Genomic DNA, 22,333 nt, shown 5'->3' with positions numbered 1-22,333 from the left:
TTTTTTGTTTAAGATTTAAAAGAAAAAAACATCCAAATGTCTAATAAAAAGGTGTGTGTGTGTGTATATATATATATACATATATATATATATATATATATATACGTATATATATATATATATATATATATATATATACATATACACGCACACAGGACCCCTCCTAAAGAATTGGAACGGCAAGGTCAATTCCTTTGTTTTTGTTGTATACTGAAGACATTTGTGTTTCAGATCAAAAGATGAATATGAGAATTACAGCTTTCATTTCATGGTATTTACATCGAGATGTGATAAACAACTCAGGGCAGAGCACCTTTTGTTTGAAGCCACCCACTTTTCAAGTTAGCAAAAGTCTTGGAACAGACATTAAATTAACTTAAAGTAAATAACATAATTTGGTGGCATAACCCTTGCAATAACTGCATCTAGCCTGCAACCCATTGACTTCACCAGACTGTTGCACTCTTCATTTGAAATGCTTTTCTAGGCCTTTACTGCAGCCTCTTTCAGTTCTTGTTTGTTTCTGGGGGTATCTCCCTTCAGTCTTCATTTTTCTGTAAACTGCCAGAAAAAATGTTTTTGTAGACTTCAGAATTCATTCTGCTGCTACCATCATGAGTTACATCAATAAAGACTAGTGAGCCCGATGTGTTGGCTGTATCGAGCCGTGATCAACTCTCACTATATGTATATATATATGTGTGTGTGTGTGTGTATATATATATATTTATATATATATTTTTTTTCATACAGAAAAAAAACAAAAAGCATTTCCATATTTTGTGATTTCTTTTATTTTCATTTGATGTTTTTCAGGTAAAATATAAAATAACTATTTTCAATTGTGTTTTGGATTTTAAAAATGCATTTCACAAAACAATTAACCACCAATATCATAAAAACCATAAATACCTATATTCTCCGTAAACTAATAGTTTAAGGCAAAATATTTCAATAGACTTTTGTTGTTTTTGTTTTAAAAGCAGTGCTTGTTCAGAACTCTTCTACAGGAGCTTCCACACACCGTTAAATTAAAAAGGTCATAAAATGTCACTCATTTGCAATAAAAAAAATACATTTGTCAAAAAAAAAAGTCTTTGGCAATGTAAGAACATCAATAACATGGAACGTCATATTTTTTCCAATGTGCAAAATGGCTCCTCTGTTTTCATTTTTTCCCCTCCTCATCGCATTTTTTTCCCCTTCACGCATAATGTTTTGATAAAAACACATTTGATTATTACCTCAAAGTGATGCAGTCTTTCCACTCCTCGGTTTATGGTGGCGTGAATTAAAGGAATATCACCTTCCCTGTCTGTTTCTCCAGGACTTCTTTGGGAAAAGGGGGCGGGGCCTCCACGCCGCTTCGGAAGTGCAGGGACTGTGACGTTTTCACGCTGCAGGCGTGTCCTGATGAGTTGGAGTCATCTAAGTGAAATACATAATGAGGAAAATGAGAGCGCCGCCAGGGGAGGATCCAGAGCCACTTTCAAGCGATGGCCAAATTACACAGTCTGAAACGCTTATCATGTAAAGAAAAGTCACATCCTCCTGGGGTGCGACACCTCTGCTCATGTCAGAGCCAAAAAGGAAAGCAGAGCTGGAACTGAGTTTTGCTCGAGCCACCGTTACGGGGGAACTTAATTTGAGCCTCTCTAAACTTTTGAATGGACAGGCCCAACAGTTCAGTTTCAGTAATTTTTGCTCAACTCGCTGTTCTCCAACAAGGAGCAAAATTAACATTTCCTAGGATGTCCACTTCTATGCCTTTCTGTGACTCTTCCAGTGTCTACTTTTGTTGCAACCTGGTGAAGATGCGCTGTGACACTAAGCTCAGTGACCACGTACGTCCCTCTGAGAAGGTCCAGTTTGAAAGCGTGGTACTGTATCAATTGTTCGGTGTCATCCTGTTCTCATGATGTCAAATGAATAAATTGGTCCATGTATCAAACACCAACTTTGACTTCCTCTCACATTACAAAAACATATGTTAGGTTCATTTAAGACTAAATCCTCTGTAGGTTTGATTGTGGGTGTGAATGCTTGTTTGTCAAAATGTGCACTGCAATTGACTGGCGACCAGTCCAGGGTGTACCCCGGCTCTCGCTCCAAAGGCTCCAGCTGCAACCCAAATGAGAACAAGTGCTGGACTATACTAAATGGATGGATATATAAAATAAGAATGACAATTTTTTTTAACCAGTAACTGCTGGCGAGCATCTTTTATTGTTGGTACCTGACTGGGAGGTGGCCATCAGACTCCCTCCTTCCTTCCCCGTCACTCGGATGGGCAGAATCTGGCTCACGTCGATGGAGGCTGCGAGTACAGAGATGTCACCCACGTAGACAGACAGATACACTGTAGATACTAAGCATAGAACGGTACTCGGTAAAACTGAGTACCATTCAACACTAGACAAAGCAGACAAGCTGAGGAAGATGATGATGATGATTACCTGCGCTGTGAGCCCTCTGGTGTGTCGCCTTCATGCGGAAGCCCCTCTCCTTGGCCTTGGAGAGGGTGGCCAGCTTAGTGGGGATCTGTTGCACCACGCCGGCCGCCTTGTGTACCTGGTTGGTGGTGCTGACCAGGTGCACGGGCAGCTCAGGCTTTGCCGCAGGAGGGACGCTCATGCTCTCCTTGCGCGGCGGGACTTTAGGTGGAGTCTCCTTGTTGGGGTCGCGGGCGCTGGCCAGCAGGATGTGCGGACGCGAGCTGCCGCCGTTCCCAACATTGGCGAGGCTGCCCCTGAACGACTGGTAATTAGACAGGTTGATGTACTGGGGAAGAAACATGTTGCACAGATCATTAGCACTCTGCTTTCTATGCTGGCCATTTGTTTTGTTTTCAGTATATATCAAATTTAATAAAATAAAATGATGGTCTTATTTTACTCCTCCAGTCCTCTTGACATCAAATTAGGCTGTATGTGGCCCCTGAACTTCAATTAGTATGACACCTCTGTCCTAGATGGTATTTTTGATTCATTTAAAAAAAAGGCTTTCCTTTCAAAAATCCAAATGACTGCAAAGTTTTTGACGGTCTCGTACGTTCTGAGTCAAATCAACTGCCCTATAGGTTAACAACGAGACACAAGATGGCGCTCAATGATTGCATTATTTTTTGGTTCAACTCACCGGGTCATCGTAGTTGCCGTGCCCTGCATTTACGGCCTCCATGTACTTCTTCAACTTGTCCTCGATACGTTCTTTCTCCTGATTCAGGCTTTCTTTTTCCCTCTCCACGGCTTTAGTGGTCTCCCTGAGGCGCTCCAGACCCTGCTGGTAGCTCTCCCACTGCCTCTCATGCTGCGCCTTCTCCTCTCTCAGCTTCTCTTCACGTCGGTCGCACTCTTCCTCCCGCCGGCTTAACTCGGCCTCCAGTGCCTCCATGTAGACGCCCTGGCGCTCGCGCTCCTTCTCCCAGCGTTGTTGCGCCTCGCGATGCTGCGCCTGCAGCTTGTGCAGGTTGGCCAGGTCCTCCTTGTGCTTCTCCAGGTTGCGCTGCTTCTCCTGTTCCAGCAAGGCGCTGCTGGAGGGCCGCGACGGTCTGCTGCCGTGCCACCGCAGAACGTGCTGGAGCTCGATCTGACTGTCTTGCTGGGCCACGATGACCTGGGTTGGAGAGATGTTAAAAATAATCATCGTCACACACAATTTGAATTGTAGTGGTGGGAAACCAGCTCACGACTTACTTGTAATGTATACAGTCCCTGGGCTAGCCCTATGACACGGTCATACACCTGCAGAGGAAATGAGAGTGATGTGAACTACAGCGCTACATTGGATTTACGAGTGATCCAACTCAAGTTTTTCGGAATATGAGCCGTCGCATGGCAGATTATTTTGTCGTGAGTTGCAAACAAACATTTGAGCTACAAACTTCACAGCAGGCAGTAGATGGGGAACAATTCCTAGTTGATGTTTATTGTAAAACTAAACATATGTAAAAAAGCATGTTAGTTTAATGCTAACAAACTATTCAAAATGCTATAAGCATGCTAACAAAACTAGAAATGTGATGGGAATTATAACCGTTTAAGCAATGGATATTTGGCAAAAAAAAAAAGGTGCAGCAACAAGGAGACTGACAATATAGGAAGACTCACTGGCATATATTGTTTATCCTCTGCAAAAAAACAACTAATAATTACTAAGCTCAGAAATAAACATTTGAAATATATCATTCTGTGCGTAATGAATGAATATACAAGTTTAACTTTTTGAATGGAATTACTGAAATAAATCCACTTTTTCATGATATTCTAATTATATGACCAGCACCTGTATAGTGAAACTGTGTTAAGGGAGCATTAAAACATGCCCTCGCGAAAGTGTAAACAGATGAAATTTTTACTTGCACACGCTGACAAAAGGGTTGCACATGCGCCCATTTTGGTCGCAGTCTCAAGCCCTGCCATCTTAAACCGAGAACCCCATAGCATATGAATTGCGCAGAAGGAAAAGTGTCACCTCTGCCTGGAAGCTGCTGTTGGGTGAAGCGAATGCGGGCATCAATGTGTCGTTGTCGGCCTTTGTGAGACAGCAAAAGGAAGGTTTCAGATGATGCATCAGTTGGCTGAACTAAGGTTTTTGTTAATGTCACTGACAGGTTGCTCCTGGCTCTCAGAGTAGTACGTAGTCTCCTGGAGTTGAGCATCGTCGGCCTCAACACCGCCGCTGCCGGACCACTCGGCTGCATCTCCTTCAGAGGACATGTGATCTAATCAACACAATGAAGAAATTGAATATCTGAAATCCATGCGGTGGTTACAGCAGAACCTCAACACTCCCAATTATGTTAGGCCCGCTAAGCCTAATATTTAGGAAAAAAAATATATAGGAAAAAAAAAAAAAAAAAACACCACAATGACAACAAATAAAAAACAAATAGGCTGTAAAGATCCATTGTTCTGTGATTATAGAGATTTAAAAAATATAATGCTATTGAGACAAAAAAACATCTTTACCAATCAAGTTACATGTTAAAGAAAACCCTCTTTAACATAACCTTATCAACTCTCTCATTCATTGAATTTTAAGTCAATCCATTCTCCACATGCTTTCTATAGGATTGTGGTCAGGGGATGACGGTGGCTGCACAATGAGTTTTTCCTCCCTCGTATGGTATTTTCTACAGCCTGGGTTGGTGTGGTGTCTTACATGATAATTATTTTTAGAGACATTTCTTAATGTGCCTTCATCAGATCAAACCCATTTGCTTTCTTGAGTCCTACACAAATTATTCAACAGGACAATGATTTTCTTAAAATCTTAGTGTTTTCATTCCTTTCGGAAGGCATTAGACTACTTTATGCTTTTAATCAGCAGAAAAACTGTTCTTTACCCCCATATCCTACATGCATTATAATTTAGAACACAGTGTAGACTGCTATATTAGCGTCTGCCGTTAGCCACTGGCAAGTTACATGGTGGATTTATTAGTCCAGTGTGCCCAACGCAGCTTACTTTTCATGTTTGCCGGGCCCCAGTGCTCAGCTCTCCTGTGTGACCTCCACTGTAACACATGATCGCCACCCGGGAGTTTACTGGGGTCTTTTTCTGTGTGGAAGAGCAGGTTTTGAAGGTTTTCCACTGTAGAAAGAAGTAAAAATAAATAAATAACCCCATCAGCATGAACTCATCTCAAAAGACAGACACATTTAGATTTTGCTCCTACCTTCGTGGATTGCTCCTTTGAGCAGTGTCTCACCCTGCTGGACGTCAGTGGTGTCTCCTCGCAGCAACAGCCCTCTTGAGGGGCTCTCTTTGCCGGTGATGTCCTCATACATGGCGCTGAAGATGTGTAGCTTCTCAGACAGGCACTGCTTGATGTGCTCGTCCCTAACCTTCAAACGCTCTAATCATTATAAAAAAAGAAAAAAGAAAATGGTATTTTCAAATAGTATGGTAACGCACAAAATGTCTTGACTCTTACCTTGATAGTCTTGCAATCTGCTCATCACCTCCTGGTAGAGTTTGTCCTCCTCCGAGCAACTGGAGCACAACGACATACAGTATTTATCACTCAGTCGTGTAGATGCCACATAATTGCAGTAAACGACTAAGAATAAGTTTTAGTCAAAAAAGGCCACAATAGACATTCAATGTACATTACATGTACAGTGGACCCCCGCATATTTACGGGTCAACATTCGCGGATTCATCTATTAGCAAATTTCTTTGGGGAAGCTATCCCCCGTTATTGGCAGAACCCTCTGTTTATTTGCAGTATTTTTTTGCTGATCCCCTGCTTATTCACATTTTTTTCCAAATGTAATTTTTTTTTCTGGGAGGGAAAAATATATATATTTATTTTTCCCACGCAATTATAATGAGCGTCAATTATTCACAGATTTTCACTATTTGCGGTACCTATCCTCTGCTAACAGCAGGGGTTCACTGTAACTGAGCTCTTTCTCTCTCTTCTTGGCAGTTATTCATAATAACCGCTACCTTGCACAATACAAATAAACCTTGCGACTAGAAATAATCAATCAATGCATTTCCGATAGGGCTTACTCATTTTGGTCATGTGTGAGATAGAGCCTATCGCAGCCAACTTTGGCTGAGAAGCGGGGTCCACTCTGAAGCGGACGGCAGTCAATCGCAGGGCACGTACAGACAACCAAGTATTCTCACCGGTTTATGGCATCCCGTATGCGGGCCATCCAGGCAACGCGCTCCTCCCTGGAGCCGGTGTGCAGCTCGTACATCTCGTACACCTCCTGCGGTGTGGAGGTACACGCGCAGATGAGGAACATGGCCTTGGTCGCGTGGGCCACCTCCCTCAGAATCAGGTTTTGAAGGGCAATCACTGGTGGTTTGTTATCCTGCGTGATAACACAGCAAGTCTGAGTGCTTTTTAAAGCTAAATTAACTAGATTTTTTTGAGGCAACACTCACCACAGCAGCGAAAAAAAACTTCTGATCTTTGTCTTGTAACAGAACAAGCATGTCTGATAGCAGCACAGCATGGATGTCTGCAGAAAATCATTTAAGTCACTGATTTTTCAACTCAGACGCGAGTCTAATATAGGTTACACTCGGAAATTCACTGCAAGCGCGTTCTCTACACTCCGGAACGCTCTAAATGAGGAGACAGAGCGGCCAGAGCGTCAGGCAGGACGAGATGTTTGCAGGCAGAACTGACACATTCAATATGGCGCACGCATTGACGTATCCCTGCCAATAGCCAACACGCTGGTTTTTTTTAATTCATAGAAAATGGAGCACCCGCTGCCTCTCTGAACACTGCACTCTCCGCAGTGAGAGCGTCAGATTGAATTTCCAAACATACTCTTGATAAGCTTTTTGTGCAAACTGATATCTTATCTCCATCCATCTGAAATGTTTGACATTTATGCAGTGACATTCGAATATGTAGCAAGACCGGTTGAGCCAAAGTGCTCTATATGCATGTACTAGTGCAACTCTAGAGACACTTCACAGGAGTTTGCATTAGCTGCGTAAAGTATGATAAATTTTAACCCACCAGTAACCTACAGCATTGCATGTTGACATCCTTAATTAAGAACTGCAATTCTTTTTTAAAAGCTATTTCAATGGCAACTGAAAATGCCATTTGTGGTACAGAATTTTAAGAAAAAGCTTGCATTATCTAGTCTAATAAATCTCGGGCTTGTCATGCCTTTCCAACGAAGCGTCTGGCTGCCATTTCCACTAAACTTCAAGTATTCCTCGCCAAATAATGAGCTACGAGCTGCCACAGATGCAATTACGCAGTTAAATTAGGGCCTATCACTCGCTCATGTGTCTGTGCACATCTCTTCTTTGCAGCTCCTCTCGCTAGCACAATGAATACATTAAGCTTTACACGATCAGGATTTTTGGGGCCGATCAGCGAGTTTAAAAAACCGATAACCGATCCGATCACAAGATGGAGGAATGTGTCTATTTAAATGACCTCTTCATTTACTGTATATACTCGTTTACTTAATTGCTAAAAAAAATATTTACAATAAATAATGTCTCTTTGTTCCTCTATTTATGCCAGTGAGGCATAGTGACAGACAGAACAAATGAATAGTCCTCTATTAGATGGCAGGAAGTAAATACAGTAATTAATGTATCCACTTTTTGTGGCATTTTTGTTCGTTGGTGTGCCGTGAGATTTTTCAATTGTAAAATATGTTCCTTGGCTCCATAAAGGTTGGAAATCACTGCTCTAGTCAGATCGTGTATCCTAATCAGTCAGGTCAAACCAACATTACATGACAGAAATAATGGGTGCTAACTTACTGTAATTAAATTACTTTATTTTTAATTAAATTACTTCACCCACACGACATGCATGATTCGACAGAACGGCGGCATGTTTACGTACAACCGTTCGTGCTAGCTTGCTAGGCTACATAAAGTTTTTGTTGCCTCCTTGCGAGCAGTTATCGTATTCAAAGCACGTGAACACACCTCAAGCCTTAAACGAACGTCCTCTCCTGTCCTGAGCACCGGTGACCACCAACACATGTTTTTCCCCATTTTGTCCTCACAAGATAGTCTGCGCAATCCACTCTTGTTGTCATCGCCACAGTAACGAGTGTATCCGGTCGCATTTGAGTTGACAAGATAAAGCCCAATGATCGTAAAAAATGGGGTGCAGTGGAATACAAGATTTTATTTCAGTAGTCTGACTTAGTGCAATCTTGAAAGAGCAAATTTGTCTTGTAGTCTGATCCAGGCATTACGTGTTGTCTGTCTCAGACGTGTTGTCTGTTCCACACTGCCAACATGTTTTTTTTTTTTTTTTCTTTTTAAATAACTTTATTGGCCGTCAGATATTTACAGGACTATGCCAAAAGACATGCGACAAGGTTATAAATAAACAAGCTTTTGGATTCAAATATACTGTGCATGATGGCGACGCAGAGTAAATGTCTTTTGAGGAGCCGATCAATGACATCATTGATCGGATCGGTGAATTATGACAAACCCGATCAGCATAAAATGCTAATTATCGGCCGATACTGATAAGGCCGATAAAATCGTTGTAAAGTCTAGAATACATAAAGGGGACGTATGGAAATTTGACTTTTTAATGGCTCGTATACAAATAACTGTGTCTGGAGTGCCAGCCCACCCATGAGGTAAGTGTTTTGTTATCTGATGTCTAAAACTGTTCCCACAAGAGATTTCCACCCTGAGTTTATAATAAGAATAAGTCAGATTTTAATTGCAAGAACCACCATTCATCACAGGAGTTAATTTGTAGACCCACACGTGATAGGTGAAAATCTGTGGAAAACACATTTGAATTTATTCTGGACAGTTTTAAAAAGGATTTCCAGTTGTAAAAGGGATTTCCAGTTGACGCTTTTCTATCGGCCAACCGAATCAATTGGATACAGGGTCTCACGTACTTCACCATACCACAACACCAGAGCCGTAAAGTGGTACAATATGGATTCCACACCATTTGGCAATGGGAATAATGTGAACCACACCAAACTGAAATAGAGATTGGTGTTTAAACCTTTGTGTCTGCCAGAAGACTTCCAGGTGAGCAGGCCTTCGTGCAGCAGCGTCCGGGCTCCCTGGATCAGATCCTCCCTTCGGATCAGCCGCCCGTCCTTCAGCCGGCCAACTGACTTTGGCTCCAGGCGCAAGCAGATTTCCCTGAGCCGGGAGGCCATCTCATAGTCTCTGACGTGCTCGTTCACCTGACAGATGGTGTCCTTGATGGCCGCCAAGCCATGTAGCAGAGACTCGTGCTCGTCGGTGCCGGCTGAAAGGAGCGGGAAATTCTGTTAGCGCAGGATAGCGTGTAAAACTATCTGCATTCTCATAATAATCCCATTAATGGTTTACCTTCAGTGCTCTGTATAAGTCGCTCCACCAGGACAGGGTACTTTGTGATACGCTGCGTCACCAGCAGAAAACACTCAGGGATGCCCAACCTTCTCACCAGGGCCAGCTGACCAATTTTCTGGTAGAAGACACAAATTTAATAGTAGTAAAGAACCTACTGTACACATACAGGGTGTGCACTTTACACACATTTATTAACAGGTATGTTTCAATGTAGAATACATATGTACCTCGTACATACGTACTCTACCTCCTGTATTCTATATTGAAACACCTGTTAATAAAAATATAACTACAGTGCCTTAACAACCCCCCTGGATTATGCTTTTTTTCCACAATTTTAATCTCAATAACATGCTTCATCAAAATACCTCAAGAATCAAGAATTACATCACCCTTTTGTTTCAGTCTTGCTCGACTCAGCCTGCTTTCAGGAGGCGGTTCTGTCTCATGCAAATGAACTACCGCTCACCCTCTACTGTGGGGCAAATGCCGCGTACGGCTTCCATTACGCGGAGCTCGGGGGGGCTGCGAATAGGCTAATGCCGATTAGTACCCCATTGTGTGAGGGTGAAAAAGGTCTGCTAAATTGCACTTGTGAAATTAGTCTCGCGATCCATGTATGCAGCACATGCACCAGACAAGTTGCCAAACAAATGCCGCTTACCAGAAGCAATTGGTGATAATGCTGTTAGCCTCAAAATAGTGGTTAGTTACTCAACTGGAGATGGGAAAGGGTTTTGGGGAATAATACTAAACAATATTATATTAATTGTATATTATGAGTCATGTCAAGTCAAACTGAAGTTAAAAACCAAATGAAATTGAGAACTGAAGCATAGATATACTGTAGATAAACATTGATGAAAACAACATTGTGGTGTAGCAACACAACAAGGGTCTATTGTTACTCTGTGCCAACACTGCAGCTCTGCTTAGCTTTTGGCTTTGACATGACAGTGCTATCGTGTCGTCTGGCCGTTGCTTGAAAGGGGCTCTGGATCTTGGCCCAGCCTAGTCTTGGACAGAGGAACTCTGTGTGTGGGCGGCAGGCACGCCAGAGACTATTTTCCTAAATATGACCCTTTTTTAACATGTTTTGTATTTCATTATTTGCAGCAGTAAACTGATCCGTCTGTTGGCTCCCAGCCCAGATATGTCAGACAACTCATTCTGCCGCCTCTCAGGTTTCAACGCTGGGCCAAGGGTTAGCGTCTCACATACCTTCATGAGGCTTTGAAGCTTCTTGTTGCTCTGCAGCTGCTCCTTGTACACGGTGACAGCTTCGGTGTGATGACTGCAGAAAACGCTGTACCACTCCTTCATTTTTTCACCCACGCTGCCAGAAAACTACCACAGGTAAAAAAAGGAAAGATAAACACTTTCCTTGGTATTTTTGCCATTTTAAATTATTTTAAATGATGATAAAAAAATTGTTAAAACAAATAAAATGTAAAAAACACATTGATTGGTATTTCATTACATCTATAATTAAAAACAAATGAATGCAATAATAAATAACTGACTGGAATTTTTTTTAAATCAAAAGTAACATTAAAAATAAAAATGTCTTGCAATTTTTAGCATCTTAATTTTTAAATGTTATCCAAGTATTTAAAATAAAAGAACATATGAATAAATAATAAAACATTTAATAAATAAATACAAATACATTAAAATGCCATTTAAAATGTAAAAATTATAGAAATAAATATAATAAAAAAATATACAGTTCAAATAAATACAAATTGAAAAGTACAAAAAAAAGAAAAAAACATTCCCTGGAATTTTTGGTATAGAAATTATTAAAAAAATATCAAATTAAATACAGTATGTGAAAAAGACATTTATGAAAAAAAGATTGTGAGCCATTCAAAGTCTATTCTACCTGCGACATGAGTATGTCCCCCAGCTCTGTGATCTGGTAGCTGTTGGGACTGCCCTCCTCTTGACTCTGACTTTGGCGGAGCTTGAGGCAGTTGAGAAAGTGCTTGTGCAGCGTAAGCAGGGCGTCCACGCCGGGGAACAGTGTCCCCACCTTGTCGTCATCCAGCAACAGGGACTGCCGCAGCTCGTGGATGTAGACGTGCCGGAGAATCTTCAATGTGCGCACGTGGTGCATCTCTGTCTGGATCAGCTCTGGCAAATTAAGAAAAAATAATAAGTCACACTGAAATAAGAGGACTAATATGACATTTAAAATGTATGTTAACTAAATAAAAAAATCATATTGAAAAATGCATCCATTTTACGATTTGGTATATTAAGGCCACACAGGAAAAAAACTAGTTCTACTACTTACAAATATTAAGTTGGAAAAAAAAAAAAAAAAAAAGAAAAGTAAAAAGTATTAATGTTATGTGGGTAATATTTGAAATTTCACATCACATTTAAAATTTTATTTTGCAACATCGCATTTTTCCATCAGAATTTTAAAATAAAAAATATAATACAACTTAATTTTCATAGAATTTAAAAACTTTCCTCGAAAAAAACAAAGGCTTCATTCTTTATTCAACAACAAAAAAAGGCTATATTCTCAATGTTCTGAGTTTTTCCTTGAGAAAAAACAATTCTCCACCCCAATTAAAAGAGAGTTTATTCTTGTAATATGAATTTTTAAATCTAGAAAAAAATGTAGACCTTTTACCTGGAAAACAATACTAAATAATAATTCATTATTTCATATTTTGACGGAATTTTTTTTTTTTTTTAAAACCTTTTATACTGATTGAAAACGTTCTTGCAAATGACATGTCTTCCTCGAAAAGAAATGAGAAAAATATGAATTTACACAAAAAATACAAATTATCATAACATTCTGACTGTTTCATTGAAAAACAACAACTTTTTATCCTTAAAAAAATAATACGACTTTACGCTTAAGATTATGACTGGAATATTACGAGAATTGAGTAAATCATTGTTTTTTCCTCCAATTTTTTCCCCATAAAAAACTACAATGCAAGGCTGACTGGTGAAGGTCAGGTATTATTTAAGGATACATTGAATCAGAATCATCTTTATTTTGCCAATTATGTCCAAAAAACACAAGGAATTTGTCTCCGGTAGTTGGAGCCGCTCTAGTACGACAACAGACAGTCAATTGACAGAGAACACTTTTGAGACATAAAGACATTGAGAAAAACAGTCACTGAGCAATAAAGGGTTGCTAGTTATCTGGTAATGCCGGTACATGTTTGTTTATTTTTTGCGTGTGTGTTTTTTGACAATTGTGCAAAGCAATGCAGAGTCCTCTATCACTTAGAGCAGTTTGAATGACTAATATAGCAATAGTCCGGTGCAATGACCATTGTGCAAAGGGTGCCGAGACTTCAAGGAGTGTGTGCAGTTTAAAGTGACTAGTAGCGTGATAATCTGGAACAATGTTGATTATGCAAATGTTGCAGATACTCCTCAATCAGTGTGCAAGTGGTGCAGATGCTACTCTGGCATGAGTGGCCAGTATTGGTCAACAACAGATATGCAAATAGTCCAGCGTGGCGAGACTACTACAGTGAGTGCACGAGTAACGTATAATGTGCCCGACAGAAATGTGACAACAAACTTAAGACAAAAAAATTGGCAGTATGTTGCATTGGAATTGTAGGTTAGCTGTTTAAGAAGTTGATTGCAAGAGGGAAGAACCTGTTGGAAGGTCTGCTAGTTCTGATTTGCATTTTTCAGTAGCGGTAAGTCCTCAAGGGTGGGTAGGGGGGTGCCGACAATCTGCACAATTTAGAGTGGTATAGTTCCGCGCAGACCGTAATACCCTGGCACTTCAGTTTACTGCATTCAACACAACACTTACTGCGACACTACAATCTTTGTAGTCAGAGGCTGTTCTTTTAAGAAAACATTAGACATAATTACTACTGTGTAACTACAAGCACCGTCAACTTTATGTAATTTTCAATTATCATAAGTGATGAAAAGATAAATGGCACAGTAGTCACTGCTTCTGGAACAGCACACATGTATTCCCAGTTTAGATAAGGTGGTACGGTGTTAGGATATTAAGCGTACCGTAGATGACATCCTGTCTTTTAACAGCCTCCCGGTCCAGAGTTCTCAGGTAGTCCGGGTCGGCCGCCGCACTCCAAGACTCGGCCTCCAAGCTCTGACCGTCGCACTCCAGCCCGCCTCGCAGCAAAGAGTAATGGCCATCTGGAGGATACACACTGACACTCACTAGGGGTATGACGTGCATCCTCCCCTATTTTGCATTCTAAAAAAAGACTCATTTAATGTTAAGTAGGACTCCTGATATAGTGTTGTTTTGTTCACGAACGTTTCGTTTAAAAGAACAAATCTTTTCAGTGAATGTAATGAGCTGAATTATTTTACATATATATACGTATACATACATACATATATGTATATATATATATATATATACACACACATATGTGTATATATGTATATATATATATACACATACATACATATGTGTATATATATATATATATATATATATATATATATATATATATATATACATATATATATATATATACATACATATGTGTATATATGTGTATATATGTATATATATATATATACATATATGTATGCACGCCACCACAGCCGGTCCATCAGAAAAATGCCGACTCCTAACCGGTCCCCGGTGCAAAGAAGGTTGGGAAACACTGTTTTAGACTACTCTGCTGCATTTTAGTGCTCATTATGTATTGGACTATTTTGCTGTATTTTTTTATTTCTTTGCTCAACTTGTATTTCTTAATTTTATTTTATATTCTTTTAAACCTGTAACATGACCTTGAGTGAAAGGCACCCGAAATAACATGCAATATTATTATTAAATTAAAAACAGTCATGCTTTCCAAATCCAACAAAGAGTTCCCCCCCCCCAAAAAAGACACTTTGTCATCCCAGTGCCAAAAAGGAGCTAACCATCCAGGTTGATGGGCTCAGCCAGGGAAACGGCATCCTCAATGACGAGCCTCCCCCACAAGCCTTCCACCTCATCCATCCGTGCTGGACCGGATCTATTTGTGGGGAGATGGGAAATGTTAAACTACTAACATTGCTAAAAGGGGATCGCCCAACACATTTTAAAAAGCTGTTCAAAGTTCACACATAACCTGGCTTAAGACTTCCCACAATTAACTTGCGTTTGTTTCGTCACCAGTTTGTGTGGGATGTGAAATGTGTGTAAAGTATGAGGAGAAACCAGTTGATCAGTCACGGCTACCGGCACACCTGAAGCTTGTTGTAGTGTCCTTGTACGAGGATGAACCGGGCTGAGCTTTGTCTTTGGTGGGGGTGACTGTCATGCCTGGAACCCAGAAGAAGCCAGGGATGCCATTGGGAACACTGAGCAAGAAAAAAATGAAAAAGAAAACAACTTCAAATACCGCAAATAGTGCTTATTTACTCAACCTCGTTATCTTACAATTTATGTTAAGTGAAACTGGAGTCTACTAAAACCAAATCAAATGGCGAAATGCAGCAAAATGGCAAGACGCGAGGCAGACACTGTAGATAAACGTGGACGCACATAACACTGTGGAGCAACCAAATGTTGAGAGTCTAATGGAACACCATTCGTCTCCACATAACGTGATGATGATATCTACTCTACGACATGCGTCAAACCTCCACACTTTAATTAGTCTGAGAGACTGTTTATGCAGTTCAAATTGGGCTCAGGTCAACACTTTATCATCCGTCGAAGAAGTGAGAGTAGTACATTGTTTTTTGTTTTCTTTTCTGATGGGAAAAGGGAGGCGTCTATTTGAGGAAGGGCTTCATTTGTTTTAAGTGAATTGAGGTGTCCATAAAAAGAACAGCAGTTACTGGAGGAAATACAGCATGTTGGGTCTTATCAATGAAAATAATTCAAAATTTCAAGATGCAAGAATTTAGAAACAGACCCTCACGCCCCTTCATCGAAGTTTGAGACCATTTTCTGCCTACAATTTGTTAGCCTAGTTTCATAATTGCCAGTCGTTTTTAATTTACTGTGACAATATCAACAAAAAACTAACAATGTGCTTGCCCAAAATGTGTGTTCATTTGTAATTTGTCAAGGTAATCCGCAAAAGTTGAATCAAGGAAACTACCCTCTTCTTACAGATGATTTTTTTGTGTTTTTCTGTTTTGTTTTCAGAAAACATTTACAAATGACTCGGCAATTATGCTATTAGGCTAAAGAGATGGAAGTCTTCACAATTTTGGTATACCTGCTACTAATTTGGGTTCATTTAGGGGACTAGTGAAGAGTTCATCAAAGTACAGGCCCTGGAATTCACCCAAAATGGCTGCTTCAAAACGCAATTGCCGTTTTTATGTTCAATTTCGTGTATGGGTCCTTAAGCCTTTTTCATGCCTCCAGTTATGATTAACGTGCACACCATTTTGCATCTATTGATGAAACTCATGTTGGGGCAAATTTGTTTTTGCTTTCCAGGTGACACTATTGAGTGAATTTTGCGCAGCGGTGTACTCAATTTTGTTGCCAGGGCAGCAGTTTAAGCATTAATGGTTAATCACGGAGTTGTTTTCAGGGGACAGTAAATTTACACTGCGATCCAAGCCGTACACTGACGACAATGCAGCAGTGTCATTTCTTCAGTGCTGGTTAGCAATGCGATTTAAAATCGGCTCAGAGGCGAACAAAAGTTATCTCAGTGTCGGTCGGCCATCTGCCTCAAGCGGTCGCTTGAACCCAGAGAGATAACAAGAGAGCAGGGGTTGAATAATTTAGAGTCACGTCAATGTGTTGACACGGCAGCTCCCTGCAAAAGGGAGACAAGAGCAGAGCGCTCAAATCCAAACAACGCGGCGTAACGCAAAATCAGCGACCTGCCAAGAGCTCAGGTCCGACCAGCTTTCCAGCAAACACTGGAAAACGCCGCGAGGGCGCAGATGTGACAGCGGCTCCGCAGTCGTCTTTTATCTGCTCATACCTGACGAGGGCGCGGCGTGCACATCTTAATGTCTTCATAATGAGCGCATGGCAGCCATTTGAAGTGACATCAAAGTCACCTACAACGCCACATGTCGTGGCCGCCAACTCGAAGATGTTCCACTTTCAGCATGGTTGATCATCATGCTGATCTCGAAAGCAAGACGCTACAAGCCCTTGAGGTAGTATCAGGCTATTCGGAGCCCAGAAAAATCAACAGTAGTTCAAAGGCAGACGCACCTCAAACGCAAACACACATTTTGATTTATGCTTTCTGTGTCTTTATGACTCGTACAGCTTCTTCAATTTTGGGGGGAAAATATGCCTCTAAAGAAACACAAACAGTTAAAAGCGCTAAGATTAATTTGCTCCTTAAAAACAATGAAACTGTTCTCAGATAAAATGAACCAAATTAATTAAAGATTTTTAAAAAATGAAATAGTGAAGCCACCTTCAAATGAAATACAAACAAATTACAAAATAAAAATAAATAAGTAAATAAAACAAAAAATAGTGAAGAAATTCTTCATTGATATTAAATTACATTACAAAATATAAATAAAAAATAACAGTAAAGCTAACGTTATATCCAAAACAACACACAAGAAAACAATTTAAAAAAGGTGCAGCCATCCTTGAATAACACAAAAACTTGATTAAAAATGGTAAAAGGTCTCTTTAAATAAAATACATGAATAAATGAAATGTATAAAAAAATAATGAAGCCATCCTCAAACAAATTAATAATAAAAAAGACGAAATATAGTAGTTATGCTGCCTTAAATTAAATAAAAGAAAACAAATGGAATTAAAAATGGTGAACTCATCCCCTAACAAATTAATTTTAAAAACACAATTTAGTAAAAACAGTAAAGTCCCCCTAAGAATGAAATGAATGCATACAGATAATTAAAATTAAAAATAGTGAAGCCATCCTGCAGGAAAAAAATCTCTTAAAAACATCAACTCAACAGTGACGGCCATTCTCAAAGAAATGAGTGAATCAAAAAATGCAAAACTGTATACATTAAATAGAATTAAAAAACAGTGAAGCCAGCCCCCAAAGGAAATACATCACAAAAATAAATGAAATATTACTAAAAAAGAACGGATTTTATGATAATAAAGGCGATATTGTATATATTTTGGTTAAAATAAAGTCGCAATATTATGAGAAAAAGCTTCTTAAGCTGCTTAAAGTTCCTCAGTGAAGTACATGAGAGCTTTTGACCCTGTATCACATTTGTGGCGTTGGGGTCTCCCCCTTTAACACCGTTGTCGTGAGGGGGCGGCCAGTCGGCCACACCTCAAAAGCGGCGTGAAATACAGGTCATTCCCCCACAAAAACAACACAACACACAGAACTAGAACAGCGAGTCTGCCAGGTGGCCCGCTGCAGAGCGCACATGGCAAACACTGCACTGTACGCACAACTCAGGACAAAAAGCTGTTTCTCGGGTTCCACTTGTCACCTTAAATGTGTCCATTCACACTGTTTGTTCACGAGTAGAAAGTGGCAGAGGTTTTAAATTCGGTGACATAAATGCATGATTCCATCAGCTCACTAACCAAGATAAAGTGGATATAAGAAGTCTATACACCCCGCTTCAAATGCCAGGTTTCTGTGCTATAATTCATATGGAGCCCTTTTCCAGCTGACTTTGGGCGAGAGGGGGGTGTATAAACATATCGACAAACAACTATTCGCCCTCACACCTGTGGTACCCACACAGGCATGGGGAGAACATGCACACTTCAATCAAGAAGGTCGGAGCCCGGAATTGAAACCATGACCTCTGAACTGTGAGGACGTTGTGCTAACCAGGCGGCTGCCCAGGTTGAATGAATAAATACATAAATAAAGAACCTGTAATTGCAATAAATTTCTGCAGTGCTCAATGTTACTGTCAGCCTCCCTGACTAGTTTGTGTTCTGTTTTTTTTTTTATTTTTTATTTTTTAAACCAAGTTCAGACGGATGTCCAGTTCTGGGTAATGACACCGTTGTGCCATATTTTGTCTTCACTTTGTTCTTTAATCCCTTGGAAAATCTTTTGTACGCTTCTCGTGACTGATACCTTTAAACAATGAGATCGCTCGAATACTATGAAAGTGCTCTGCGGACCATGGCTTGTGCTGTAAGATGTGACTACAAAAATGTCAGGGAAAAGCCTCCTAGAACAGCAAGACTTTATTTGGGGTTAATCAGAGGCACTAATTGGTGCTGTGTGTGAGCTGACTCCCATTTAATATGAGTTTGAATGTGAATGGTTAATTTTGAACACAGTCACATCCTCAGTTCAAAGAGGGTGTGAACACTTGTACAAGCACATTACAGCAGTTTATATATTTAAAAAAAAAATTGAGTTGTATAGTTTATTGGTCATTAAATATGTAAAAGTTTTAAAATGATTTATCTTGGTCTCTTTTTACACAAATACTAGAAAACAAAATTAAAATATGAAAAAATACATGACTATTATATTAAACGATTACAAAACTATTTCATAAAAACATCAATATTAGATGAAAAAGAAACAATTATTAAAATGTTTGAATTAATTTTTTGAAAATACCAGTATTATTCTGTATTACATTAGACAAAAACACAGATAAAAAATAAATGACAAAAGAAATATAAAATATTACAAAATAATACAAAGATGATGAAAAAAAAAAGATAAAACAATGACAAACATACTAAACAAATATACACTGAACAATTTGTGCATCTTCTTCCTCTTCATCTCTTTCTCCTCTTATATCTTCTCTGGTTCCCATCATCTTTTTTGTCCGTTTGTTTGCTGTTGTGGCACAACTACTACTCGCAGACACGCCAAATACACTATTAACCATAACGACAATTTCAAACATCGGCAATACTAACTAACCAACAAACGTCAGTTTCATCCCTACTCAGTACTATGCAGGGCAGTTACTTGCACACCAATTTAACTACAACCACATCATTACTACGACACTTAATAATAGTAGTCTTTGATGATGTCAATCAAAGTTGAACACAATATTATTTGGCAACGTTTTTTATAGAGACAACTCTTGTAGCTAATATAGTAGCCAGCCAGTGTGCATGAGAATCAGAAACTTCAGCCATATCCAGACATGTCTAGACAAGTCCCACCATTTCATATCCTCAGTATTTTGACACTTTTATCTATTTTTTATTTTTTTTACATCGGCACAACTATAGAAACTACATTGGACTAGTGCAATGAAATGTTCAAACTACGATAATGTTGTTTCCCCCCCCCATAAACACTGAAGTTCACTACTCTACTTTATTTTAATGTCGGTCATGATGGTGGTACTTGAAGAGCCGAGTATTTTTAATGTGGTGGTGCGACCTGTTCGTTTATCATCTAATTTAGGACTTTAAAGTCAATTGCTACTTTTTTGTACAACTTTTCTCCTTTATTTTTGAATAATTTCAGATAGTATTTTATACTGTATTTTTGTAATTTTTTTGGGCATTTAATAAAAATACTTTGCTACTGTTTCCAAATATGGGTACATACATATTTTATAAAGTTGCAGTTCATCCGTATATTTATGTATTTGAGCTATTTTTTTGTTTTTTTTGTTTTGTCTTAAGTTCATCTAAGTTATATTATTTTCTAATATATAAACTATTTTATTTTATTATTTTTATTATGAAATATTTTTGCAAGAAACATTTTGGGATGTTTAGCTAATATTCATACGTTTTCTTAATATTTGTGCATAGAAGATTTTCACATGCTTTTCTAATATTCATATATGTATTCCAAATATGTGCATTTGTTTTGGTCAATTTGTATTGTTTTGTATTTGTACGAAAATCGTATTTTTTCTGACATTTTTGCACTTTCACATATTTTTTGTGTACTCATTTTAAATAATTTTTACTTTTCCCGATTATTAGGAAATTTGCTGTAATATTTTTTTTATTCACCTTAATATTTCTGTCTTTTTTACCGACATTTTTGAGTGTTTTTTTTCACGTAATATTTTGTGTACTTTTTTCCCCCCCTAATACTTGTGGGTTTTTTGTTTGTCTGTTTTCAGGCCATTTGAATCCATGGACAAACGCACTACATTTATTCAATCTCACTTCTGAGTATCAATCCGCGCGCAACATGACAGATGAAACTGGGACGAGACCCAAACATTAAAACAAACAAAACTTGCCTTCGGTCACCACAATGTCGACTACAAAAGCTGTAAATAAACAAATACGAGAATAAGAAGTAAACTAACCGGGCAGGGTGTCGTTTTAAATCGACAGTTTCGGACGACAAGACAAACAGGTGCCGAATGTAAGGTCGGCAGGTGACTCGGCTACCTGTTTGCTACTGTGTGTAGACTTGTTAGCCATCACGTCAACCGACACCAATATAAACTCTTTAAACTTTAAAGTATATTATTTCACAAACAAAACAGAAGGAGACTGTATATATCCCATTTATAAGCCCATTTGAAGTTTGCAAACAGGTCAAGCTAGCCAGTTTCGCTTCGTCTTTCTAACAACTGCCCCCCCCCCCCCCCCCCCAAAAAAAAACAACAACACATACACACACAAAATGTCGCCCGCACGTCAAACGTCGCAATGGTTGAATATCTTACCTGTGAGGAGGTTTTAAAGTGTTACTTTCCAGGCAGACGAGAGGTTTAAAATGGTCGCACTTAATCACCTTTGCCGATGACAGCAGCGGCGAACGCCGGTGATGATGACTCCCAAGGAACAAGTGCACCCCTCCTTGGGGAGGGAGGGCGGTCGACAACGAGGAACCGCCTCCTGAGGCAGTGAACGGAGGACGGAGGGGTCAGGAAGACGGAACAGCCTCCTGTGCAGCGGCCCTCCTTCGGTTCAACACAAACAGCATTCTCGATGTTGGAATTTTCGAATGGGAATGCAGATTTGATTAAAAAGTATATTTAAAAAAAAAAAATATATATATCCAATACATATTTTGTAAATCATCAATTACTTCGTCTAATAATAATTATTATTAACATTATTTTCAAAATTATACATTTTCAAAATGTTCCCAATATTTCTGTATTCATTTCTGATATTTTAGAATTTTTGTTGTTGTTTTCCTATCATATCAAATATTAATGTGCCGTTTTATATATTCTCATTCTATGTTGATTGTAATGAAAACAATGACAGTAGTTTGTTACTATGTGCGAATGAGCCATGAATTACATTGACACTGTTTCTACATTTTTCCAGTAGATGATGATGATATTGTTCCACAAACTAATCCTGTTCGTCAGGTAATATTTTTCGTATTTTTTTCCTATTTTCCCCCAATTCCTAATACTTTTCTTATATTGGTGCATTTTTCACATATTTTTGTCTAATAATTTAGCATTTTTATCTTTTGTATATTTTTGTCTATTTTGTAATACTTTAGTATTTGTCCGAGCATTTATTTCTAATATAATAAAAACATCTACTTTTTGTCAAATGTTTTTCTAATATATTTCCTTCTGTTACTTTTTTTTTTATAATTTATTTTTCCTATTTCTATATTCTTTTCATAACGTGTGTGTATTTATCACATAACAT

General features: G+C 39.0%; 1 protein-coding gene across 5 annotated transcripts; it reads right to left on the bottom strand.

The window, feature by feature from the left end:
* Window positions 1-150: 150 nt before the first annotated feature.
* arhgef18a (rho/rac guanine nucleotide exchange factor (GEF) 18a) lies at window positions 151-21,585 on the bottom strand. Of its 5 annotated transcripts, XM_061798358.1 has the most exons (21): window positions 21,382-21,575; window positions 15,052-15,165; window positions 14,743-14,837; window positions 13,855-13,995; window positions 11,717-11,967; window positions 11,053-11,178; window positions 9,829-9,946; window positions 9,494-9,745; window positions 6,907-6,983; window positions 6,643-6,833; window positions 5,939-5,997; window positions 5,681-5,860; window positions 5,470-5,595; window positions 4,611-4,723; window positions 4,474-4,533; window positions 3,696-3,743; window positions 3,139-3,615; window positions 2,457-2,781; window positions 2,237-2,317; window positions 1,245-1,428; window positions 151-561 (listed from the first exon to the last, which is right to left on the bottom strand). In XM_061798358.1, the coding sequence occupies exons 2-20, from the start codon at window positions 15,123-15,125 to the stop codon at window positions 1,292-1,294; spliced, it is 2,931 nt and encodes a 976-aa protein (XP_061654342.1). In that variant the 5' UTR covers window positions 15,126-15,165; window positions 21,382-21,575; the 3' UTR covers window positions 151-561; window positions 1,245-1,291. The 5 variants fall into 5 exon arrangements, with proteins under 5 accessions (XP_061654342.1, XP_061654344.1, XP_061654343.1 ...); XM_061798360.1 differs by lacking the exon at window positions 151-561 and having other exon boundaries at window positions 772-1,428; window positions 2,457-2,757; window positions 21,382-21,579; XM_061798359.1 differs by lacking the exon at window positions 151-561 and having other exon boundaries at window positions 773-1,428; window positions 21,450-21,585.
* Window positions 21,586-22,333: the final 748 nt, after the last annotated feature.

This window comes from Phyllopteryx taeniolatus, chromosome 14 (genome assembly GCF_024500385.1).
Source record: "Phyllopteryx taeniolatus isolate TA_2022b chromosome 14, UOR_Ptae_1.2, whole genome shotgun sequence".
Taxonomy (NCBI): Eukaryota; Metazoa; Chordata; class Actinopteri; order Syngnathiformes; family Syngnathidae; genus Phyllopteryx; species Phyllopteryx taeniolatus.
The sequence above is the reverse complement of the archived record's forward strand: the minus strand, read 5'-3'. Positions and strand labels throughout refer to the sequence as shown.